This window comes from Pseudophryne corroboree, chromosome 2 (assembly GCF_028390025.1).
Source record: "Pseudophryne corroboree isolate aPseCor3 chromosome 2, aPseCor3.hap2, whole genome shotgun sequence".
NCBI lineage: Eukaryota > Metazoa > Chordata > Amphibia > Anura > Myobatrachidae > Pseudophryne > Pseudophryne corroboree.
In genome coordinates, this window is record NC_086445.1 from 622,809,759 (window position 1) to 622,837,052 (window position 27,294).

The 27,294-nt window shown below is 47.3% G+C and overlaps 1 protein-coding gene across 2 annotated transcripts in view; it reads left to right on the forward strand.

Moving 5' to 3' along the window:
- Positions 1 to 27,294, forward strand: part of AATF (apoptosis antagonizing transcription factor) — a 402,606-nt gene that overhangs the window by 267,453 nt on the left and 107,859 nt on the right. For both annotated transcript variants that reach the window (XM_063954827.1, XM_063954826.1), the window contains exons 6-8: positions 13,654 to 13,855; positions 13,951 to 14,118; positions 16,361 to 16,444. In XM_063954827.1, the coding sequence (XP_063810897.1) occupies positions 13,654 to 13,855; positions 13,951 to 14,118; positions 16,361 to 16,444 (454 nt within the window). The remainder of the gene's footprint in view (positions 1 to 13,653; positions 13,856 to 13,950; positions 14,119 to 16,360; positions 16,445 to 27,294) is intronic.

The following is a 27,294-nucleotide window of genomic DNA, read 5'->3' on the forward strand; positions in this document are numbered from 1 at the left end:
GCGGATTCCAAGAAAAACATGGAGTCCCTTCCCTTTAAGGGTGGGGAACTGTTTGGTGACGGCCTTACTGATTTAGTATCAGCGGCCACTGCGGATAAGTCTATCTACTTATTTACCTAATGCTCCTGCGCAACAGAAGAAACCGCACTATCAAATGCAGTCCTTTCGGCCCAACAAATATAGAAAAGGCCGTGGTAACTTCTTCCTCGCTACCAGAGGTAGAGGAAGGGGCAAGAGAACTCCCGCTTCCTCGAGTTTACAAGAGCAGAAGTCCTCCCCGGCTTCCGCCAAATCCACCGCATGACGCCGGGTCTCCCCTACAGGAGACCGCACCGGTGGGGGCACGTCTAAGGCTTTTCAGTCAGGTTTGGGTTCGCTCGGACCTGGACCCTTGGGTGTTACAAATTGTGACCCAAGGGTACAAACTGGAATTTCAAGACGTTCCTCCCTGCTGTTTTTTTCAAATCACCCTTACCAGTTTCGCTTCCAGACAGAGCTCTAGTCTGTGGAGCAATACAAAAATTATGTCAAAATCAGGTTGTGATCCCAGTCCCCCGGGAGCAACAAGGGGAAGGTTTTTATTCAAGCCTATTTGTAGTGCCAAAGCCGGATGGCTCGGTACAACCAATCCTCAACCTAAAATCTCTAAAAAAAAATTCCTGAAGAAATTCAAATTCAAGATGGAGTCTCTCCGAGCGGTGATCTCCAGCCTGGAGGAGGGGGAATTCATGGTGTCTTTGGACATAAAGGATGCCTACCTTCATGTTCCCATTTATCCCCCTCATCAGAGTTATCTCAGGTTTGCAATCCAGGATACTCATTACCAATTTCAGACGTTGCCGTTTGGCCAGTCCACGGCTCCGAGGATTTTCACAAAAGTCTTGGTAGAAATGATGGTTCTCCTCAGAAAAAGAGGAGTTACAATTATCCCGTACTTGGACGATCTCCTGATAAAGGCGAGGTCCAAGGAAAAACTGGTACAGGACATTACACTGTCTCTGTCGCTTCTGCAACAGAACGGCTGGCTCTTGAACCTGTCGAAATCACAATTAGTTCCAACAACCCGGTTGGCATTTTTGGGTATGTTTCTGGACATGGTCCAGCTGAGGGTGTTCCTCCCTCCTGAGAAAGCACTGGAAATTCAGAGTTTGGTAAAACTCATTCTGAAACCACCAACAGTCTCCATTCATCAATGCATTCGGTTGCTAGGGAAAATGGTGGCGGCATACGAGGCCCTCCAATTCGGGAGGTTCAATGCCAGAGTATTTCAGTGGGACCTGTTGGACAAATGGTCCGGATCCCACCTCCAGATGCACCGGAGGATAGTTCTATCCCCCAACACCAGGATCTCATTCCTGTGGTGGCTCCACAGCTCTCACCTCTTAGAAGGATGCAGATTTGGGATCCAAGACTGGATCCTAGTGACCACGGATGCAAGTCTCCGAGGTTGGGGAGCAGTCACACAAGGGGTGACCTTCCAAGGAAGATGGTCAAGTCAGGAAACTCTTCTTCACATAAACGTGCTGGAGTTGAGGGCCATTTACAACGGCCTTCTACAAGCGGAGCATCTTCTTCGAAACCGGCCTGTCCTGATCCAATCGGACAATGTGACAGCAGTAGCGTACATAAACCGCCAAGGCGGCACAAAGAGCAGAACAGCAATGGCAGAAGCCACAAGGATTCTTCGCTGGGCAGAGACTCTGGTAAGCGCTCTGTCAGCGATATTCCTTCCGGGAGTGGACAACTGGGAAGCAGACTTCCTCAGCAGACACGATCTACATCCAGGGGAGTGGGGCCTCCATCGGGAGGTCTTCACTCTAATCACCAATCTTTGGGGGATTCCCCACATAGACATGATGGCGTCCCGCCACAACAAAAAACTACTAATGTATTGTTCCCGGTCCAGGTACCCTCAGGCGGCGGCAGTGGATGCACTGACGTCACCTTCGGTGTATCAGTCGGTGTACGTTATGCCTCCGCTTCCTCTCATTCCAAAAGTTCTGAGAATCCTAAGAAAATCACAGATTCCAGCGCTCCTTGTAGTTCCAGACTGACCAAGGAGAATTTGGTACCCGGATCTTCAGGAGTTGTTAGTCGAAGATCCATGGCCTCTTCCTCTTCGCGAGGATCTGCTGTGGCAGGGGCCGTTCGTCTATCAAGACTTACAGCGGCTACGTTTGACAGCATGGCGGTTGAATGCCAAATTTTAGCCCATAAGGGTATTCCCGATGAAGTCCTTCCCACTCTTATTCTTGCTAGGAAGGGTGTGACGTCGAAACACTATCACCGTATTTGGAGGAAATATATTTCCTGGTGCGAGTCCAAGAAAGCTCCAGTGGAGAAGTTTGACCTTGCACGTTTTCTCCATTTTCTACAAAATGGAGTGGATGCGGGCCTTAAATTAGGCTCCATAAAAGTGCAGATTTCTGCTTTGTCAATTTTCTTTCAGAAACAATTGGCCTCACTTCCTGAGGTGCAGACCTTTGTAAAAGGGGTCCTGCACATCCAACCTCCTTTTGTGCCACCTGTGGCACCTTGGGATCTTAATGTGGTTTTAACATTCCTAAAATCACATTGGTTTGAACCTTTAAGTAAAGTGGAGTTGAAATTCCTCACTTGGAAGGTTGTCATTTTGTTAGCATTGGCATCCGCAAGGTGGGTGTCTGAATTGGCGGCCTTGTCTCACAAGAGCCCTTATTTGATCTTCCATGAGGATAGGGCAGAATTGAGAACTCAGCAACAATTTCTGCCAAAGGTGGTTTCCTCTTTTCATATTAACCAACCTATTGTGGTGCCAGTGGCTACTGGCACTTTGGCTGAGGAAAAGTCTCTGGATGTTGTCAGAGCTTTGAAAATTTTATGTTGCCAGAACGGCTCTAGTTAGAAAAACAGAGTCTCTGTTTGCGCTATATGCTCCCAATAAAGGCCCTCATTCCGAGTTGTTCGCTCGCTAGCTGCTTTTAGCAGCATTGCACACGCTAAGCCGCCACCCTCTGGGAGTGTATCTTAGCTTAGCAGAATTGCGAACGAAAGATTCGCAAAATTGCGAATAGAAACTTCTTAGCAGTTTCTGAGTAGCTCGTCACTTACTCTGCCACTGCGATCAGTTCAGTCAGTTTCGTTCCTGGTTTGACGTCACAAACACACCCAGCGTTCACCCAGGCACTCCCCCGTTTCTCCAGCCACTCCCGCGTTTTTCCCAGAAACTGCAGCGTTTTTTCACACACACCCATAAAACGGACAGTTTCCGCCCAGAAACACCCACTTTCTGTCAATCACACTCCGATCACCAGAACGAAGAAAAATCCTCGTAATGCCGTGAGTAAAATACCTAACTGTTGAGTAAAATAACTAAGCGCATGCGCTCTGCGAACATTGCGCATGCGCAGTAAGCGACTAATCGCAATATAGAGAAAATCGGCAACGAGCGAACAACTCGGAATGAGGGCCAAACTTGGGTATCCTGCTTCCAAGCAGACCATTGCCCGCTGGATATGTCACACGATTCAGCATGCTCATTCCACGGCGAGTTTGCCGTTACCTAAATCGGTAAATGCCCATTCCACTAGAAAGGTGGTCTCGTTCTAGGCGGCTGCCCGGGGTGTCTCGGCATTACAACTTTGCCGAGCAGCTACTTGGTCGGGGTCAAACACGTTTGCTAAGTTTTACAAGTTTGATACCTTGGCCGATGAAGACCTAAAGTTTGGTCAATCGGTGCTGCAGAGTCGTCCGCACTCTCCCGCCCGTTATAGAGCTTTGGTGTCCCCAACATCCTCAAGGACGTAATAGAAAACAGGATTTTAATACTGTGGCCGGAGAGACTAGCCAGCCACACGTGTAATGGCGTCTGCGGCACTGAAGGGGTTAACCCTCGTGCCCGGCGCCATGTTACGGACTGTTTAAAAGTTTGTTTAATGATGTGTTTTACTTTTAACATGTCATATGTAGTGCTCTGTGCACCATTGCAGGAAGGCATGTTTAACTGTATCTATTTTATATTCAAGACAGGCTTGGTGTATATTTAAAAGGAAAAATGCAGTTACTATAGCTGTCTGAATAAGCAACTCTTATCCTCTGGAAATAGGAAGTGGCATGCTAAGGGCCCTGTTCTATCAGAGAGGTGTGAAGGACAATACCTTTTGATGTGTAAGTTCCTTAGAGAGAGATACTAATCACTGGGTTTATGGGCTTGGAACTTGTTTCATGTAGGCGATTTGATATACGATCCCTAAATGGAAGATAAAGGAAGGAAGACCGTTTGTTTGTATTGTAGCCATTCCTGTTGTAATCTTAAACACTGGGATTGCCTGGAGATGGGAATGACCAGAAACATCTGTATTTTGAAGATATGTGATAAATTTATCAATAGTGAATGTTAATCTGATACCAAACGTTGTCTGGGTGACAGGAAGGAGGATATTGTTTTATTGCACTTATATCCTTGTAGAAAGTAATTTATTGGTATTTTGTAAAATAACCTGATTGGTTGGAGAAGACAGGGAGGGCTTACCCCCCTGTGGTACTGTGTGGAAAACTGACATAAAAAGGAGACCTGCGTGCCTCCAGAGTTGTAGTTGTAACATCTTCTTCTGCTGAAAACATCTTGATTGTATGCTGTTGCCCCTAGCAATAGGGAGGAGCCTTTTTAAAGGTTATTTGAGCAATAAACACCTTTGCCTCAAGAAGACTGCTTCATCTTGTGACCTACAGGGTTAGGCCAAACCTAGCCCCGTTCTCCGGCTGTCCAGGGAAGCACCTGACGTCTCCAAGCTCCGCCTTCCGCCAGCTACCGGTAGAGGCCTAGCAAGTGGCTAGTGGGGATTCGTCAGCACCACACAGCTGTGGTAAGGCAGTGCGTCGGCACATACAGAGCAGAACCGTGGTTCCAAACGCCACGGCAGGTTAGGAGTTTGGTGGTGGCAGCAAGAACCCGCCCACAGTGCAGTGGGTGGAGTCAGTAACAGGCGGTTACTGACGGTAAGCGGGAATCCCCTATGTGGTCAGGCCTCGTGTGGCTTGACCTTCCATTCTGTGCGCAGTCAACGGGACGCGGAAGCTGCGAGTGCTTCCGTACAGTACCGTCCTGTCACAGAAATTGGTGGCATAGTGGTGGGATATTCCCAGGCGGCTTTTCATCACCCGATTGGAGAAGCCGAGTTACTCAGGAGAGGAGTAACTGCAGCGCAGGAGAACGCACAAGATGGCGGAATTCAGCGGAATGTCCAAGGAGGATCTGGAGATCGTATGCCAGGGGAAGGGTGTGGATATCCCTTCCAACGCGTCCAGATGCGTCATGAAGGCGGCGCTCAGGAGCTGGGAGGAGTCTCATCGGGCGGAGGTGGAAAGCACTGACGGCGTCAGCATCGCAGAGGACGGCCCAACAGTGGACCTTCGTGAGGAACCGGTGAGAACCACAAGCCCCGCCCTCTCTCACAGCAGCAATGTTTCCCAGCAATCCCTAGCAGGGCCAGGATCCCAACGTCCCAGGGGGGGCGACCCGGATACCCTAGCAGATCGGCTAGCGGAATTGGGGGAAAGGGCAACGGAGCAAGAACGCATGCTTGTCATTCGGATGTGGCATGCGGAGCGGGCATCACAGGCCGTGGTACCCCGGGAGCCGTTGTCAGCTGTTGTACACAGATCAGGACGCATTCAGTTTGCCAAGTTTGCAGACAGTGATGGGGACATTGATGGACATTTACAAGTTTTTGAAAGGACTTGCAAACTACACGATCTACCCAAGTCGGAGTGGGTGAGACACCTTGTGCCCACTCTGCATGGAGAGGCCTTGGAGGCCTATCGAGGAGTGGCCGCGGAGGACTGTGGGAACTACGACGAAGTCGCGAAGGCCCTCCTCCAGCGATTCTTCATCACTCCCGAGTCTTACAGGAAGAAATTCAGAGACTTGCCCAAGAATCCTAGCAGCACCCATGAGCAATTCGCCACCCAGCTGCGGCAGTACGTGGTGAAGTGGGTGAAGGATTCGGAAGCCACTACATGGGACGCACTGATCGACCTGATCTGCAGGGAGCAGTTCTACCGCAGGTGCGCCCAAGAAGTGAAGGAGTGGGTGCTAGATCGGGAGCCACCCAGCTTAAAAATGGCTGCCCAATTAGCCGACAAATATGTGGCAATTCGGCCACGGGGGCAGAAGCGCCCCGCCAGCAGCCAGCTCCAACAGACTGTACCACCAAGGGGACCCCCCTCTTCAGCTCATCACCCCCAAAGACAAGCATCTTCCAACCCGGGTGCTCTTGGCCAGCAACCGCACCGCAGCGTCCCTGCAACTGATCAGAGATCATCGGTGCCACGACTGGAGAAGAAGTGCTACGGCTGTGGGAAAATCGGACATCTGAGGATGAACTGTCCTGCATCCCAAGCACCCCAGACTCGTGCCCCAAATCCGAGTGCTGGAGCCCGGCTCGCTTGTTTGACGAGAGGAGATGAGCCTACAGAGACTGTTCCCCCTCCAGTCAGTCCGATGGAGTGTGGCGAGAGACAGGTGCACTCTGCGGAGAGAGTCACCTGCATGGCCAAACAGCCCCTACACAACATGTGGAGGCACCTGCAGCCAGTCCACGTGGGACCCCTGCAGGGAGAAGGCCTAAGAGACTCTGGGGCCTCAATCACTGTGGTGAGCCCCCACCTTATAGATCCTGCTGCAGTATTGCAGGGTCGCACTGCCACGGTCACCCTGGCAGAAGGAACAGAAAAAGCGGTTCCCATGGCAAGAGTCTACCTGGACTGGGGAGCTGGACCAGAGTTGCGAGAAGTTGCCGTCATGGATGGTCTCCCAACTGATGTGGTCCTAGGAAATGACCTGGGTGGTGGGATCGTCACTACGTTTGTTGGCGCCATTCCCCGGAGTCAAGTTCCATACCCACCGTTGACATCAGCTACTCCAGCCCAGCCCAGAGGAAAAGACTACAGCTGCTAGACAACTGCCAGCACAGCCAACCACAGCATCAACCAGCCCAGAGGAAAAGATCACAGCGGCTAGATCAGCACATCGACCCCGCATGCCTTTTGCCTCTGGTATGCCCACGTCCACTAGCAACGCAGAGGATGTCGGTTCCAGCTCGTTTGATCCTGTGGGGGTGCCCAATGATGCTCCTGACCCAAGTGGTTTGCCAACTCCGGCGGTGAGTATGAGAAACCACACTGACTTTTTCATGACTGACCCCTACCAGACTGACCCTAGTAGTCCCCACCTAGATCCCCCTGTAGAGTGTCCCAATTTAGGAGAGATTGAGGGCCACAGGCAGGAGTTTAGGGAGGCTCAACTCTCTGACCCATCCCCAAAAGGCATGAGGCGCCACTCTGGCAGCAGCCTTGACAGGGTTGGGGCAGGAAGTTTGACCTGGCGGGAAGGGTTAAGGTACAGGGTAGACAGGAAAGTGGGAGGGGATAGACCAGATAGGGAATGTGTCCAACTGGTCCCCTCAGGGAACGTTCCTGCGCAACCGGTGTCGGTTGCCACTGAAACCCCTTTGGACAGTAACCCGGAGACAGACCGTACCCTGAAGTGCCTGACACAGAGCTTACCCTGGTCTGGAATGTCGGATGACGCCCAGACCAACTGTAAGGCTGGTGCCATGCGTTGGCAGCCGGGGCACTCCAGCGGTTGTGTTGTCTCTGGACCTCTGCCCATAGGAGAACCCTTGCAGCAAGTTGCTGTGGACATAGCAGGTCCCCTGCCTGTGTGCAGTAGATCGGGGAAGACACGCAGCCTCCCTGTAGTGGATGCCACACAGGATCCAGAGGCTGGTGGTCTGGCCGCCATCCCTGTGGCACAGGTAGCGGACGAGGAGGAAGGAGTAGGCCTAGGTGACAGGGTAGGTTTCCCGAGTCATAGGTCGGCGGAGGAGGATTGGAGGGCAGGTCTGACAGTTAGGGCAGACAGTTGCCAGAGAGGTATGACGGAGGTGCAGTGCCTGGGGCACCATGTGGGAGGAGACAGGGGTAGGCCCAACCCAGAGGGGTTGGAGGCAACCAGAGGCTGTCCCCGACCCACATCACCCAGACCGGTACTGACCTTAGAACCTGTAAGGCCCTACGGACATGTTGTCATTGACTTTAGTCCTGTAGTGAACCCCTTGACAGAGATGGCTAGGAAGGGCATTCCCAAGTCAGTGGACTTTGCACCCGCTTGCGAGTTGGCATTCCAGTCATTGAAGGAGGCTCGGGTACCCGCTCCAGTGCTGATGGCGCACTTTCTTGACCAGGACTGTGTGTTACGAACTATTGCGCCACTGCACGGACTGGGAGCAGTACAGAGCCAGAAAGAGCCATATGGGCAGGAGCACCCTGTGGCCTGGTTGAGCAGTATACTGCTATTGTGGGAGCTGGGGTATGCCACAATTGGGACACCTTGGGTGGCACTTGTTTGTAACCGGCCCCCCACCGTGGTGACTTACCACCTACCTGTTAGGTGGCTGCAACCTACCTTGGGGAAATTGGACAGACTTTTGTGGTGGAGCCTTGAACTTGGACTTCAGGTGGACTATTTGAACATTGTGCACCCACGAAGAGAGGCCCACTGCACTATGGATGAACTGTCTAGGCCGGAGCCTACACACCCTAGGTAGCGTCCCCTTCAACACAAGGGACTGCGGGACCAGGACCCAAATCGTTGGGACATGGGTCCCTGGTTGACCCGCTTGAATGGGGGGGGAGGAATGTGGCCGGAGAGACTAGCCAGCCACACGTGTAATGGCGTCTGCGGCACTGAAGGGGTTAACCCTCGTGCCCGGCGCCATGTTACGGACTGTTTAAAAGTTTGTTTAATGATGTGTTTTACTTTTAACATGTCATATGTAGTGCTCTGTGCACCATTGCAGGAAGGCATGTTTAACTGTATCTATTTTATATTCAAGACAGGCTTGGTGTATATTTAAAAGGAAAAATGCAGTTACTATAGCTGTCTGAATAAGCAACTCTTATCCTCTGGAAATAGGAAGTGGCATGCTAAGGGCCCTGTTCTATCAGAGAGGTGTGAAGGACAATACCTTTTGATGTGTAAGTTCCTTAGAGAGAGATACTAATCACTGGGTTTATGGGCTTGGAACTTGTTTCATGTAGGCGATTTGATATACGATCCCTAAATGGAAGATAAAGGAAGGAAGACCGTTTGTTTGTATTGTAGCCATTCCTGTTGTAATCTTAAACACTGGGATTGCCTGGAGATGGGAATGACCAGAAACATCTGTATTTTGAAGATATGTGATAAATTTATCAATAGTGAATGTTAATCTGATACCAAACGTTGTCTGGGTGACAGGAAGGAGGATATTGTTTTATTGCACTTATATCCTTGTAGAAAGTAATTTATTGGTATTTTGTAAAATAACCTGATTGGTTGGAGAAGACAGGGAGGGCTTACCCCCCTGTGGTACTGTGTGGAAAACTGACATAAAAAGGAGACCTGCGTGCCTCCAGAGTTGTAGTTGTAACATCTTCTTCTGCTGAAAACATCTTGATTGTATGCTGTTGCCCCTAGCAATAGGGAGGAGCCTTTTTAAAGGTTATTTGAGCAATAAACACCTTTGCCTCAAGAAGACTGCTTCATCTTGTGACCTACAGGGTTAGGCCAAACCTAGCCCCGTTCTCCGGCTGTCCAGGGAAGCACCTGACGTCTCCAAGCTCCGCCTTCCGCCAGCTACCGGTAGAGGCCTAGCAAGTGGCTAGTGGGGATTCGTCAGCACCACACAGCTGTGGTAAGGCAGTGCGTCGGCACATACAGAGCAGAACCGTGGTTCCAAACGCCACGGCAGGTTAGGAGTTTGGTGGTGGCAGCAAGAACCCGCCCACAGTGCAGTGGGTGGAGTCAGTAACAGGCGGTTACTGACGGTAAGCGGGAATCCCCTATGTGGTCAGGCCTCGTGTGGCTTGACCTTCCATTCTGTGCGCAGTCAACGGGACGCGGAAGCTGCGAGTGCTTCCGTATAGTACCGTCCTGTCACAAATACCTACCGGTAAATCCTTTTCTATAAGTCCGTAGAGGATTTTGGGCGCCCGTCCCAGTGCGTACTGTATCTGCAGTTTAGTTCTGGTTACACACATATTGTGTTATGGTTTCTTCAGCTTGTTGCTGAATTTTGTTCATGTCCATTGGCATGTGTTCAGTTGAATGCCATGTTATTCGGCATGTTTATGGCGTGAGCTGGTATGATGCTCACCTTGTTTGTTAAGTCCTTTCCTCAAAATGTCCATCTCTCCGGGCACAGTTCCAAACGGAGTCTGGGGAGGGATATAGAGGGAGAAGCCAGGTCACGCCCCTTTGAAAGTCTTAAAGTGCCCATGTCTCCTGCGGATCAGTCTATATCCCATGGTTCTTTTGGTGTCCCCAACATCCTTTACGGACTTGTAGAAAAGGATTTACCGGTAGGTATTAAAATCCTGTTTTTCTTCCAGTGATTTGGACCAATAATACCATTGATTAGAACAAATAATTCCTGTGATTGTCATTTTCTTCCAGTGATTTGGACCAATAATACCATTGATTTAGAACGAATAATTCCTGTGATATTGAGGTGTTTCTGTCGCTTAGCTTAGCCATCCAGCGACCACAGTGCACCTCTTTTTCTCTTTTCTTTGTATCATGTGCTGTTTGGGGACTATTTTTTTATGTGCCATCCTGTCTGACACTTCCGTATATGTCCAGTGGTACTGCCATTTGATATAATTCGCGACATTACTGCCATTTAATTCCAGTGATTTTGTCATTTTCTTCCAGTGATTTGGACCAATAATACCATTGATTAGAACGAATAATTCCTGTGATATTGAGGTGTTTGTGTCGCTAACCTTAGCCATCCAGCGACCACAGTGCACCTCTTTTCTCTTTTCTTTGTATCATGTGCTGTTTGGGGCCAATTTTTTTAAGTGCCATCCTGTCTGAAACTGCAGTGCCACTCCTAGATGGGCCAGGTGTTTGTGCCGGCCACATGGGTCGCTTAGCTTAGTCATCCAGCGACCTCGGTGCAAATTTTAGGACTAAAAATAATAGTGTGAGGTGTTCAGAATAGACTGGAAATGAGTGGAAATTATGGTTATTGAGGTTAATAATACAGGTACTAGAGGATCAAAATTACCCCCAAATTCTATGATTTAAGCTGTTTTTGAGGGGTTTTTGAAAAAAACACCCGAATCCGACAAAAAATTTAAGGGCGGTTTTGCCAAAAACGCGTCCGAATCAAAACCAAAACACAAAACCCAAAAAATTTCCGGTGCACATCACTAATATATATATATATATATATATATATACATACACACACACACACACACACACACACACTAACCGCGAAAGACCACTAAAATAAGTGATGATGGATAATAGTCCATAAAATCTAACATGTAACGAAGTCATCAGCTTTAACAAAATCGAGGAAGTATGTGAAACATACTGTACCTACACCATGGATAAAACATCCTGCATTGTTTATGTGAAGTCAGGCAGTGGAAACTATCTATATGGTATAAATCCTTAACAATCCAGGGAAAAGGATTCTTATGGTAATGTACGGGTGTGACCCCTGAAACACTGATTGGCAACCATATGTTCTGATAATGGGTTTATTTTTACTGTTGTTGGTGGTAATATTAGTTTACCAATAGTTGGGACTTCATTATTTAGGAAAGAACCTTATGTCTCGGATTGCACCCTTAACTAGAGTAGTAGCTGTGGTTTTGATGGTACTGCTATGGAAATAATAAATGTTTGTTGATTTTTCAATGGGTTCTAGCATTTACTTAAATGTATGAAATTATAGCATTCTTGTTTGGATTTACCAAACCATAACTTTTCAGCTAAACAGTATTGGTAGGTCATCCTACATGCTGTGACATAGCGTGTTTTACTATGTCTCTCATTATGCATTAGTTACTCTTGCTTGCTTGCCCTTATCACAAGTAATTTTTTAAGTAGAATCATCGGCCTAATTTTCTGAACCCAATTTAATATGCAGGTGTATTAAGACACGGTCTCAGAAATATACATTTATATGCATTTCCTGAAGTGGCCCATGTATGGTGATTTTGATGGACAATTTGGACATTTTAGAATTTGGCATATATTGCAGCTTTTGAAGGTGCAACATAATCATAGAATTGATCAATTAGGATTGTTTTTATTAGGCTTACTGATATATGCGGCCTTCTGTTTATCATCATGCATATGTGGTCACCTGAAGTCTGAAAATTCTACTTGAATTCCATTTGTCTCGATCACCCAATAGTGGGATCTTTCAGTTTGCCATTTTACCATATACAGTGTCCTGTTACGTTGAATAAGGAATATTTAGATCTGCTTAGTTAAGTTTGCTGTTTAGTGTTATTTCGCTCATTAATAATTTGATGGCACCATCTTGTTTTCACATGCATAACTGCTACATGTGCTGTTGCCCATGTGCTGTACGAGCGCTCATTCACACTGCAAACACTGGGAGGTGTCATTGTACTTTATTGTACAATCAAGTATCTTTGGCACTTCCCTCCAACTTTATTGCAATGTATCCTTGAGGATGTTGTAAATAAGGTCGGGTAATCAGGGTGTTGATGAGAAGGCTTTATTCAAATATCTGATTATGGCAGAAAGAAAAGTGATTTGAACCAGTTTAAGATGGCATTATCTAGTACAATAGGATAAAGTCCTCCATGGACTGTATAGGATATTTATAACCAATTCCAGTGTTTCCTCCTGTCTATATAGTCTTCCCTTTTATAAAGTCTCCCTCATGCTTATTTACTTGTATTCTTCTACCCTTCTCAAATCCAATGTATACCGTCATGTAGTGTAGCTGAGTTCAGGGTTTGGGTGTAGTGTGCAACTCTGGAAATGGGTGATAACTGCTGAATTAAAATGAACATTCATCTAATTCCATCATTTACACAATCCTTTTTCTGTCCTACTTGATACTGAAATCTAAAATGAAAGACTGAAAAACATCTGGATTTCTTTACTACATTCCCCCCCCCACCAGATTTTGATAACATTTATGTTCAGTGTAATATTCGGTTAAAATCAATTCACAGGAGAACGAAAAATAATTTCACTGTAGGTGTGTTATAGAAAAAATCATTTATTTTTTTAATTGAGCTTATAACTGTGATATACCTTATGGTTACATATTAGCAGAGCTTATACAGTTTTTTTTTTTTTTTCTGAAGTCTTTGACAGTGATTCATGAGACTACCTTTCCTTAACGGTTTCTCTATTGGTATTAGACTTTACATAAAGTTACTAATAACCATCACTTACATTGTAAATAAAATTACTGACCTAGGGGTGATAACATTAGCTGCAAGATTCTGTAGTAGCCTCGGACCTTATGCTTATGTGTAATTACAGTAATTAAAGCCTCACTAATTTTTGCAAAACTGGATGGAGATCATTATCGGAACAAGCAAAATGGAGCAAAACCTTGCCGCAAATTGAATGGCCCATGTATATAATATATCTGACGTAAGGGAATAGAGCTTTTTACCACCTGTATATACATTTTACATAAACCCATGTCTGGTTGAAACTATATTTTTTATAAAAGTAGATGGTCACTGATGTATCGCATGTGCCTATCACCCATTATTGTAGTGGTTGGGTTGCTGTCTTTATAGCCGACGCTCTAAAATCTGTTTGTGTTTTATATCCAGTGATGAAGAAATCCTTAGTGACGATGAGGTGGAGAAAGAGGAGGCTGAGATTCCTAAAAATAAAGGTCCTCTGAAAAGGAAGTTACAAGTTAAAGAGTATCCAGACTTCATGGCAAAACGGTTTGCTGAATTCAGATCATACAGAAATAGCACTTTACAGAAGTGGCATGACAAGACAAAGCTTACTGGTAAAATAGGCAAGGTAATTGTGTCATTTTTCTTTTTTAATACAGATTTTGTTATTAAATTACCTAAAATTTTAATATTTTAACATGTATTTTTTATTTTTTTTTCCAGGGGCTTGGTAGCTCTGAGCGTTCCATATTGCTGCAAATAGAACAGATTATGAGTGACAAGGAGAGACTGCAGAGGCGCACACAGACCAAACGGTCCCTTTATAGCATTTTAGGAAAGTCTCAGCATGAGTCTCTACCTGTGCCAGAACATACCTCTGATGAGACAATGGTACTCTCTTTATTATACTTTTGTAGCAGAGTGTTTTTATTGCTTTACAGAAATGTCCTAGTAGTAATGGCTCTCTAGTGTTATAGACCTACTGAGCCTTTGGAGGAAAGGCGCATGTACATGCCTGGGTGGAAGAATGCAGAAGCCCTTTTTATGTGATGGCAAAAAAAAATCTGAATGTTTGTTTCTAAGACATGTCTTTTACAATTATGGGTAGAACTATTAAATGTTATATAATGGCTGTCACCTGAGATGAAACTGCTCAGAAATGTATGGGTAAATCTCCACAGTGTGTTCTGGTGGCTGATGACGTGCTAATCCAAGATTCCTGTAATTCACTAGGTAAATGGGAAAGGGTGTTTCCGCATCACATTATTGCTCCATTCCTAAGCACACTTTCCGTGCTGTGCTTAATAATAAAGTGTTTTCAGAACATATAGCTCATTACAGCAAAGGTGGGGAAGTCAGGGTCTCTGCCAGTTCCATGAATCTATTAAGATATTTTTGCTATTGTGAGTCTGAAGCTGAGCTCTCTGCAAAGCAGGCTGCCTTTTAATGGTAGTGCTGAAATGTGCTATTAAATTGGGTTGAAATGATCACAATACTATCCATATACAACAAGATGGAAAATATGGCAGTTGTGGAAAAATCTATTAAATGATATCTAGATTGTACTGGCTTTCCAAGCGCTCCTTTTCTTATATATATTCCATACCCCCACTCATCTCAGAGTAGCACTGAAGTCAGCTGCACTCATCAGAGAGACTTGCACAGCCTCTGTAATGCTCCCTCTCCCACTCACTCGTAGCGTTTATATTTCTGTAAGAATGTTGAGACGTTCTCCTAGAAGAGGTTATTATAAAGGAAGGGATTATTGAAATTGTTTGTTTTGTTTTTCTTCTTACCGCAGAACAATCAACACATCACGTCTAAGTTTTTGCCCTTCATAATTAAAATATGCGCTCCTAACTGATTAGGTTCAAGGTGCTAGAATAAACTCTACATACGGTGGCAAACACCAGAAAGTCCTGGACAATCTGTCCCAGCAGCTCCATGACTGGAAGCTGTATATTGTCTTTAAATTGAGGCTGAAAAGTAGAAAGTGCATGTCAGTCTGCATCATAAGTTTACTGTGTAACCTAAATTGTTTTATTTAGCTACCAGTATCAATGCCAGATGTTTCAACTCTTCTTAGAATATGATCTATAGCTCTTATTTTTCTCTCTTGCTAGTAGGACAGAGTGTTCTACAGTTTTGTCACTTTTATATGTTTATTAAGGTTGACATTAGAAGTGAGTCTCTACAGGCTAATAAGCATGGCGCCCATCTGTCCCTAACCTTTCTGGTGCCTAGAATGCAAAGAATGGACCTTTTCTTAGTATGTAGAATGACCACACATTGAGCTTGTGTGTGAATGAATCCACCTAGCCACCCACAATGATGTAAATGTAGGTCTGCCAAGGAATTCTACCATTTAGGGTATCCATTTGCATGCAGTAATTTACCGCACGGCAAGAATGGGGTAAAATAGCCTGATCGTATTATAAGGCTTTCCAATTACAGCCCATTTTTATTGTGCGGTAAATGACCCGTTTTCGGGCAATAATACATAAATTCTCAGACCCAGGAGTTATCGTGCAAAAACGGGTCTCCGGTGGCATGTTATCGCAGATTACGTTTATAAGCATAATCCCTGATAATTGCTATTTATGGGGGCTAATTGGATAGCATTGGGCCGATCAGTCACCGCAGCTAATTGGATACTAGCCTTATACTGAAAAACTACTACCAGGCGCAGTCACTAGCAGCTGGCTCCCAATTCTCTGCTAGTGCTAATGGTGCCAGGCAGGTACAATAAAATTACTCTGATGCTTTCCACACAAGGAACAATCTGCAAGATGTTAGTTACCTTTCCAGGCAGCTTTATCCTCTCATTGCACAAGCTCAGGGGTCCAGCACTATAGGTCTTGGGTGTTCCGCTTTCCCAACACAACTGCCCGTATACCCCTGATTAAGGATTTGGGGAGAAGTCTGCTTATTTGGTGATTATGGAATTACAATAATGGCCTTCTATAACTTACAGATAACTAAAATTCATACAGTACTTAAGGGTTTTACAGTCAAAAATGTGGTAACTGAAACATACATAAAATGTTAATTTATGACGGGGTAATCTTAATTACCCGCTTTTGCTATTCACTCTTACAAATCACATGACCCATTATTTCGCTGTGATTTTTAGGGTGTGCAGGCAGAAGGAAAACCGAACTCCCAGCTTAAAGAACTTGATGAAGAGATTTTTGATGATGATGATTTCTATCACCAGGTAAACTCACATCTTTAGTACTGTATGTAAATACACACACATTTCCTCATGGACTGGCAGTTGTGTACAGGAGCCTAATACTAAAAGCAGCACATATCTCACCCCCCACCCAATCCTTTCCTCCCCAAATCTTTCCACAAAACAGAAAGACTATTGGTAAAAGCACAGGGATTTTGTTCATATTTTGATCAAAATATTTGAGTTTGCAGCCCATCGTTACAGCACTCCAATTCTCTGCAAGTCCCCACACTAGCATATACTGTATGATCATAACACCATTACATTGCAGTTAAATGTACCTCCCAGATACAGAGGGGGACATCTATACAGAGCTGGCTTCTGAGCTACACCCAGTTAGGCCTTTTATAGCCTTGGCATTGAAAACAACTATGACAGCACTAGGCAAACTTTGAAACAAAACACAATTTTCCACATTTGGATTAAAAAGTGTTAAATTATGAGCAAAATTCCTTAACCCAGCACAGTTCACTAGCGGAACACAGTGTGCTCTAAAAGTATTACACAGACACAAGGCACTCGGGAGATTTATGATGAGTTGATATGGGGGAGAGGAGTGGTATCAGCGCATGTTAGGTATGCGGATGCTGCTTCCCTCCATATATTTACTGTGGCGGTGTGTGCTGTATGGCCTATGTCTATATTGGCGATGATATCTATAAGGTAGTGCGCCATTATGTGGTGCAATGTCTGACCATTCTGACACCTGCAGCTATCAATTTCAACAGCTGCAGGTGGTGCCTCTTCAGCACAGCAGGGACAGCGCAGTCTCTGGCTGCGGTGGCTGCCGGATCCGAGCTGCACAGAAGATCTCGCAATAGTAGCGGGAGAGACGCAGTGCATCAGTACTAGGACCACTGGAGGGGAGAGTTTGTGCTCCCCCACTCCTGTAAACAAGATGTTTTCTCTTACGTCCTAGAGGATGCTGGGGGTCTACATTAGTACCATGGGGTATAGACGGGTCCACTAGGAGCCATTGGCACTTTAAGAGTTTGAGAGTGTGGGCTGGCTCCTCCCTCTATGCCCCTCCTAACAGACTAAGTTTAGAAAATGTGCCCGGATGAGCCGGTTACAGCTAGGGGAGCTCTACAGAGCTTCTTTAAAAAAAAGGGTTTTTTTTTAGTTTACTATTTCTCTGACATCCTAGTGGTTGCTGGGAACTCCGTAAGGACCATGGGGAATAGACGGGCTCCGCAGGAGACTGGGCACTCTATAAGAAAGATTTGGTACTATCTGGTGTGCACTGGCTCCTCCCTCTATGCCCCTCCTCCAGACCTCAGTTAGATTTCTGTGCCCGGCTGAGCTGGATGCACACTAGGGGCTCTCCTGAGCTCCTAGAAAGAAAGTTTAATTTAGGTTTTTTATTTTACAGTGAGACCTGCTGGCAACAGGCTCACTGCAACGAGGGACTAAGGGGAGAAGAAGCGAACCTACCTGCTTGCAGCTAGCTTGGGCTTCTTAGGCTACTGGACACCATTAGCTCCAGAGGGATCGACCGCAGGACCCGTCCTTGGTGTTCGTTCCCGGAGCCGCGCCGCCGTCCCCCTTACAGAGCCAGAAGCATGAAGATGGTCCGGAAAATCGGCGGCAGAAGACTTCAGTCTTCACCAAGGTAGCGCACAGCACTGCAGCTGTGCGCCATTGCTCCTCATTACACACTTCACACTCCGGTCACTGAGGGTGCAGGGCGCTGGGGGGGGCGCCCTGAGCAGCAATAAAAACACCTTGGCTGGCAAAATAACCACAATATACAGCCCCAGAGGCTATATATGTGGTAATTACCCCTGCCAGAATACAGAAAATAGCGGGAGAAAAGTCCGCCGAAAAAGGGGCGGAGCCATCTCCCTCAGCACACTGGCGCCATTTTTCCCTCACAGTTCCGCTGGAAGGAAGCTCCCTGGCTCTCCCCTGCAGTCTACACTACAGAAAGGGTAAAAAAGAGATGGGGGCACTAAATTTAGGCGCAGTTTAATACTATAAGCAGCTATAAAGGGTCATAATTCAGTTAGTCCCTGCATTATTATAGCGCTCTGGTGTGTGCTGGCATACTCTCTCTCTGTCTCCCCAAAGGGCTTTTGTGGGGTCCTGTTTTCTTTAAGAGCATTCCCTGTGTGTGTGCGGTGTGTCGGTACGGCTGTGTCGACATGTTTGATGAGGAGACTTATGTGGAGGCGGAGCAGATGCCTGTAAATGTGATGTCACCCCCTGCGGGGCAGACACCTGAGTGGATGGATTTATGGAAGGAATTACGTGCAAGTGTCGACTCCTTACATAAAAAATGTGACGACATGCCAAATGCGGGACAGCCGGCTTCTCAGCTTGTGCCTGCCCAGACGACTCAAAGGCCATCTGGGGCTCTAAAGCGCCCGCTACCTCAGATGGCAGACACAGATGTCGACACGGATACTGATACCAGTGTCGACGACGATGAGTCAAATTTAATGTCTACTAGGGCCATTCGTTGCATGATTGAGGCAATGAAAGAGGTATTACACCTTTCTGATATAAACCCAGGTACCTCAAAAAAGGGTATTGTTTGGGGAGAAAAAACTACCTATAGTTTCTCTATCGTCCTAGTGGATGCTGGGGTTCCTGAAAGGACCATGGGGAATAGCGGCTCCGCAGGAGACAGGGCACAAAAAGTAAAGCTTTAGGATCAGGTGGTGTGCACTGGCTCCTCCCCCTATGACCCTCCTCCAAGCCTCAGTTAGATTTTTGTGCCCGGCTGAGAAGGGTGCAATCTAGGTGGCTCTCCTAAAGAGCTGCTTAGAAAAGTTTTTAGCTTAGGTTTTTTATTTTACAGTGAGTCCTGCTGGCAACAGGATCACTGCAACGAGGGACTTAGGGGAGAAGAAGTGAACTCACCTGCGTGCAGGATGGATTGGCTTCTTGGCTACTGGACATTAGCTCCAGAGGGACGATCACAGGTACAGCCTGGATGGTCACCGGAGCCTCGCCGCCGGCCCCCTTGCAGATGCTGAAACGAGAAGAGGTCCAGAATCGGCGGCAGAAGACTCCTCAGTCTTCTTAAGGTAGCGCACAGCACTGCAGCTGTGCGCCATTTTCCTCTCAGCACACTTCACACGGCAGTCACTGAGGGTGCAGGGCGCTGGGAGGGGGGCGCCCTGGGAGGCAAATGAAAACCTTTTTTGGCTAAAAATACCTCACATATAGCCTCCGGGGGCTATATGGAGATATTTAACCCCTGCCAGAATCCGTTAAGAGCGGGAGACTAGGCCGCCGAAAAAGGGGCGGGGCCTATCTCCTCAGCACACAGCGCCATTTTCCCTCACAGAAAGGCTGGAGGGAAGGCTCCCAGGCTCTCCCCTGCACTGCACTACAGAAACAGGGTTAAAACAGAGAGGGGGGGCACTAATTTGGCGTTAGAAATATATAAAAAAGATGCTATAAGAGAAAACACTTATATAAGGTTGTCCCTATATAATTATAGCGTTTTTGGTGTGTGCTGGCAAACTCTCCCTCTGTCTCTCCAAAGGGCTAGTGGGTCCTGTCCTCTATCAGAGCATTCCCTGTGTGTGTGCTGTGTGTCGGTACGTGTGTGTCGACATGTATGAGGACGATGTTGGTGAGGAGGCGGAGCAATTGCCTGTAATGGTGATGTCACTCTCTAGGGAGTCGACACCGGAATGGATGGCTTATTTAGGGAATTACGTGATAATGTCAACACGCGCCAAGGTCGGTTGACGACATGAGACGGCCGACAAACAATTAGTACCGGTCCAGACGTCTCAAAAACACCGTCAGGGGTTTTAAAACGCCCGTTTACTTTAGTCGGTCGACACAGACACAGACAGGGACACTGAATCCAGTGTCGACGGTGAATAAACAAACGTATTCCTTATTAGGGCCACACGTTAAGGGCAATGAAGGAGGTGTTACATATTTCTGATACTACAAGTACCACAAAAGAGGGTATTATGTGGGATGTGAAAAAACTACCGTAGTTTTTCCTGAATCAGATAAATTAAATGAAGTGTGTGATGATGCGTGGGTTCCCCCCGATAGAAAATATGGGCGGTATACCCTTTCCCGCCAGAAGTTAGGGCGCGTTGGGAAACACCCCTTAGGGTGGATAAGGCGCTCACACGCTTATCAGAACAAGTGGCGGTACCGTCTATAGATAGGGCCGTCCTCAAGGAGCCAGCTGACAGGAGGCTGGAAAAATATCATAAAAAGTATATACACACATACTGGTGTTATACTGCGACCAGCGATCGCCTCAGCCTGGATGTGCAGAGCTGGGGTGGCTTGGTCGGATTCCCTGACTAAAAATATTGATACCCTTGACAGGGACAGTATTTTATTGACTATAGAGCATTTAAAGGATGTATTTCTATATATGCGAGATGCACAGAGGGATATTTGCACTCTGGCATCAAGAGTAAGTGCGATGTCCATATCTGCCAGAAGATGTTTATGGACACGACAGTGGTCAGGTGATGCAGATTCCAAACGGCACAAAGGTGTATTGCCGTATAAAGGAAGAGGAGTTATTTGGGGTCGGTCCATCGGACCTGGTGGCCACGGCAACTGCTGGAAAATCCACCGTTTTTACCCTAAGTCACATCTCTGCAGAAAAAGACACCGTCTTTTCAGCTTCAGTCCTTTCGTCCCTATAAGAGTCATATCTGCCCAGGGATAGAGGAAAGGGAAGAAGACTGCAGCAGGCAGCCCATTCCCAGGAACAGAAGCGTTCCACCGCTTCTGACAAGCTCTCAGCATGACGCTGAGACCGTACAGGACCCCTGGATCCTACAAGTAGTATCCCAGGGGTACAGTTTGGAATGTCGAGACGTTTCCCCTGCGCAGGCTCCTGAAGTCTGCTTTACCAAGGTCTCCCTCCGACAAGGAGGCAGTATGGGAAAAAAAATCACGAGCTGTATTCCCAGCAGGTGATAATTAAATTACCCCTCCTACAACAAGAAAAGGGGGTATTATTCCACACTATATTGTGGTACTGAAGCCAGAAGGCTAGGTGAGACCTATTCTAAATCTAAAAAAATTTGAACACTTACAAAGGTTCAAATCAAGATGGAGTCACTCAGAGCAGTGATAACGAACCGGGAAGAAGGGGACTATCTGGTGTCCCGAGACATCAGGGATGCTTACCTCCATGTCCCAAATTTGCCCTTATCACTAAGGGTACCTCAGGTTCGTGGTACAGAACTGTCACTATCAGTTTCAGACGCTGCCGTTTGGATTATCTACGGCACCCCGGGTCTTTACCAAGGTAATGGCCGAAATGATGGTTCTTCTTCGAAGAAAAGGCGTCTTAATTATCCCTTACTTGGACGATCTCCTGATAAGGGCAAAGTCCAGGGAACAGTTGGAGGTCGGAGTAGCACTATCTCGGATACTGTTACAACAGCAGGGGTGGATTCTAAATATTCCAAAATCGCAGCTGATCCCGACAACAAGTCTCCTGTGCTTAGGGATGATTCTGGACACAGTCCAGAAAAAGGTGTTTCTCCCGGAAGAGAAAGCCAGGGAGTTATCCGAGCTAGTCAGGAACCTCCTAAAATCAGTGCATCATTGCACAAGGGCCATGGTAAAAAAAAATAAAAAAAAAAATGGTGACTTCCTTCGAAGCAATTCCAGTCGGCAGATTTCATGCAAGAACTTTTCAGTGGGATCTGCTGGACAAATGGTCCGGATCGCATCTTCAGATGCATCAGCGGATAACCCTATATCCAAGGACAAGGGTGTCTCTCCTGTGGTGGTTACAGAGTGCTCATCTTCTAGAGGGCCGCAGATTCGGCATTCAGTTTTGGATGTTGGTGACCACGGAGGCCAGCCCGAGAGGCTGGGGAGCAGTCACACAAGGAAAAAATTTCCAGGGAGTGTGATCAAGTCTGGAGATTTTTCTCCACATAAATATAGCTAAGGGTAAATTTATAATGCTCTAAGCTTAGCAAGACCTCTGCTTCAAGGTCAGCCGGTATTGATCCAGTGGGATAAAACATCACGGCAGTCGCCCACGTAAATAGACAGGGCGGCACAAGAAGCAGGAGGGCAGTGGCAAAAACTGCAAGGACTTTTCGCTGGGCGGAAAATCATGTGATAGCACTGTCAGCAGTGTTTCATTCCGGGAATGGAAACTGGGAAGCAGACTTCCTCAGTAGGCACGACCTCCACCCGGCAGAGTGGGAACTTCATGGGGAAGTTTTCCACATAATTGTAAACCGTTGGGAATTACCAAAGGTGGACATGATGGCGTCCCGTCTGAACAAAAAACGGGACAGGTATTGCGCCAGGTTAAGAGACCCTCAGGCAATAGCTGTGGACGTTCTGGTAACACCGTGGGTGTACCAGTCGGTGTATGTGTTCCATCCTCTGCTTTTCATACCTAAGGTACTGAGAATTATAAGACGTAGAGGAGTAAGAACTATACTCATGGCTCCGGATTGGCCAAGAAGGACTTGGTACCCGGAACTTCAAGAGATGCTCACAGAGGACTTATGGCCTCTGCCGCTAAGAAGGGACTTGTTTCAGCAAGTACCATGTCTGTTCCAAGACTTACCGCAGCTGCGTTTGACGGCATGGCGGTGGAACGCCGGATCCTAAGGGAAAAGGCATTCAGGAAGAGGTCATTCCTACCCTGGTCAAAGCCAGAAAGGAGGTGACCGCACAACATTATCACCACATGTGGCGAAAATATGTTGCGTGGTGTGAGGCCAGGAAGGCCCCACGAAGAAATTTCAACTCGGTCGATTCCTGCATTTCTTGCAAACAGGAGTGTCTATGGGCCTCAAATTGGGGTCCATTAAGGTTCAAATTTCGGCCCTGTCGATTTTTCTTCCAGAAAGAATTGGCTTCAGTTCCTGAAGTCCAGAAGTTTGTCAAGGGAGTATTGCATATACAACCCCCTTTTGTGCCTCCAGTGGCACTGTGGGATCTCAACGTAGTTCTGGGATTCCTCAAAACACATTGGTTTAAAACCAGTCAAATCTGTGGATTTGAAGCATCTCACATGAAAAGTGAACATGCTCTTGGACCTGGCCTGGACCAGGCGAGTGTCAAATTGGTGTTTTTTTTTTTTTTCTCAAAAAAGCCCATATCTGTTTGTCCATTCGGACAGGGCAGAGCTGCGGACTCGTCCCCAGTTCTCTCCCTAAGGTGGTGTCAGTGTTTCACCTGAACCAGCTTATTGTGGTGTCTTGCGCCTACTAGGGACTTGGAGGACTCCAAGTTGCTAGATGTGGTCAGGGCCCTGAAAATATAGGTTCCAGGACGGCTGGAGTCAGGAAAACTGACTTGCTGTTATCCTGTATGCACCCAACAAACTGGGTGCTCTTGCTTTTAAGCAGACTTTTGCTAGTTGGATGTGTAATACAATTCAGCTTGCACATTCTGTGGCAGGCCTGCCACAGCCAAAATATGTAAATGCCCATTCCACAAGGAAGGGGGCTCATCTTGGGCGGCTGCCCGAGGGGTCTCGGCTTTACAACTTTGCCGAGCGGCTATTTAGTCAGGGGCAAACACGTTTGTAAAATCCTACAAATTTGATACCCTGGCTAAGGAGGACCTGGAGTTCTCTCATTCGGTGCTGCAGAGTCATCCGCACTCTCCCGCCCGTTTGGGAGCTTTGGTATAATCCCCATGGTCCTTTCAGGAACCCCAGCATCCACTAGGACGATAGAGAAAATAAGAATTTACTTACCGATAATTCTATTTCTCGGAGTCCGTAGTGGATGCTGGGCGCCCATCCCAAGTGCGGATTATCTGCATTACTTGTACATAGTTACAAAAATCGGGTTATTATTGTTGTGAGCCATCCTTTCAGAGGCTCCGCTGTTATCATACTGTTAACTGGGTTCAGATCACAGGTTGTACAGTGTGATTGGTGTGGCTGGTATGAGTCTTACCCGGGATTCATAAATCCTTCCTTATTGTGTACGCTCGTCCGGGCACAGTACCTAACTGAGGCTTGGAGGAGGGTCATAGGGGGAGGAGCCAGTGCACACCACCTGATCCTAAAGCTTTACTTTTTGTGCCCTGTCTCCTGCGGAGCCGCTATTCCCCATGGTCCTTTCAGGAACCCCAGCATCCACTACGGACTCCGAGAAATAGAATTATCGGTAAGTAAATTCTTATTTTTTCCCCCATCTGAAGAATTAAATGAAGTGTGTGAAGAAGCGTGGGCTTTCCCCGATAAAAAATTGGTGATTTCAAAAAAATTACTAATGGCGTTCCCTTTCTCGCCAGAGGATAGGTCACGTTGGGAAACTCCCCCTAGGGTGGATAAAGCGCTCACACGTTTGTCTAAAAAGGTGGCACTACCGTCTCCGGATACGGCCGCCCTAAAGGAACCTGCTGATAGAAAGCAGGAGGCTATCCTAAAGTCTATATATACACACACTGGTGTTATACTGAGACCAGCTATTGCTTCAGCGTGGATGTGCAGTGCTGCTGTTGCATGGTCAGATTCCCTGTCGGAAAATATTGACACCCTAGACAGGGACACTATATTGCTAACCGTAGAGCATATAAAAGACTCAGTCTTGTACATGAGAGATGCACAGAGGGAGATCTGCCGGCTGGCATCTAGAATAAGTGCATTGTCCATTTCTGCTAGGAGAGGCTTATGGACTCGGCAGTGGACAGGAGATGCAGATTCTAAAAGGCACATGGAAGTTTTGCCTTATAAGGGTGAGGAGTTATTCGGGGATGGTCTTTCAGACCTTGTTTCCACAGCTACAGCTGGGAAGTCAGCATTTTTGCCCCATGTCCCCTCACAGCCTAAGAAAGCGCCGTATTACCAGGTACAGTCCTTTCGACCCCAGAAAAACAGGCGGGGAAAAGGCGGGTCCTTTCTGTCTAGAGGCAGAGGAAGGGGGAAAAAGCTGCAACGCACAGCAGGTTCCCAGGACCAAAAGTCCTCCCCCGCTTCTTCCAAATCCGCCGCATGACGGTGGGGCTCCACAGGCGGAGCCAGGTACGGTGGGGGGCCGCCTCCAAAATTTCAGCGATCAGTGGGTTCGCTCACGGGTGGATCCCTGGATCCTTCAAATAGTATCTCAGGGGTACAAGCTGGAATTCGAGGCGCCTCCCCCCCGCCGTTTCCTCAAATCGGCCTTACCGACAACTCCCTCGGGCAGGGAGGCTGTGCTAGAGGCCATTCACAAGCTGTATTCCCAGCAGGTGATAGTCAAGGTACCCCTACTTCAACAAGGACGGGGTTACTATTCCACACTGTTTGTGGTACCGAAACCGGACGGTTCGGTGAGACCCATTTTAAATTTGAAATCCTTGAACACATACATAAAAAAATTCAAGTTCAAGATGGAATCGCTCAGGGCGGTTATAGCAAGCCTGGACGAGGGGGATTACATGGTATCCCTGGACATCAAGGATGCTTACCTGCATGTCCCCATTTACCTTCCTCACCAGGAGTACCTCAGATTTGTGGTGCAGGATTGCCATTACCAATTCCAGACACTACCGTTTGGACTGTCCACGGCACCGAGGGTGTTTACCAAGGTAATGGCAGAAATGATGATACTCCTTCGAAAAAAGGGAGTTTTAATTATCCCGTACTTGGACGATCTCCTTATAAAGGCGAGGTCCAGGGAGCAGTTACTGGTCGGAGTAGCACTATCTCGGGATGTGCTACAACAGCATGGCTGGATTCTAAACATTCCGAAGTCACAACTGGTTCCTTCCACTCGCTTACTGTTCCTGGGGATGATTTTGGACACAGAACAGAAAAAAGTGTTTCTCCCGCAGGAGAAAGCCAAGGTGCTGTCATCTCTAGTCAGAGACCTCCTAAAACCAAAACGGGTATCGGTGCATCACTGCACACGAGTCCTGGGAAAAATGGTGGCTTCATACGAAGCAATTCCATTCGGCAGGTTCCATGCAAGGACCTTCCAGTGGGACCTCTTGGACAAGTGGTCGGGATCGCATCTTCAGATGCATCAACTGATAACCCTGTCTCCAAGGACCAGGGTGTCTCTACTGTGGTGGCTGCAGAGTGCTCATCTTCTAGAGGGCCGCAGATTCGGCATACAGGACTGGGTCCTGGTGACCACGGATGCCAGCCTTCGAGGCTGGGGAGCAGTCACACAGGGAAGAAACTTCCAAGGACTATGGTCAAGTCAGGAGACTTCCCTGCACATAAATATTCTGGAACTAAGGGCCATTTACAATGCCCTAAGTCAGGCAAAACCCCTGCTTCAAAACCAGCCGGTACTGATCCAGTCAGACAACATCACGGCAGTCGCCCATGTAAACCGACAGGGCGGCACAAGAAGCAGGATGGCGATGGCAGAATCCACAAGGATTCTCCGATTGGCGGAAAATCACATAATAGCACTGTCGGCAGTGTTCATTCCGGGAGTGGACAACTGGGAAGCAGACTTCCTCAGCAGACACGACCTACACCCGGGAGAGTGGGGACTTCATCCAGAAGTCTTCCTACTGTTGGTAAACCGTTGGGAAAGGCCACAGGTGGACATGATGGCGTCCCGCCTCAACAAAAAGCTAAAGAGATATTGCGCCAGGTCAAGGGACCCTCAGGCGATAGCTGTGGACGCGCTAGTGACACCGTGGGTGTACCAGTCGGTTTATATGTTCCCTCCTCTGCCTCTCATACCGAAAGTATTGAGAATAATAAGAAGGCGGGGAGTAAGAACGATACTCGTGGTTCCGGATTGGCCAAGAAGAGCTTGGTACCCGGAACTTCAAGAAAAGATATCAGAGGACCCATGGCCTCTACCGCTCAGACAGGATCTGCTACAGCAGGGGCCCTGTCTGTTCCAAGACTTACCGCGGCTGCGTTTGACGGCATGGCGGTTGAATTCCGGATCCTA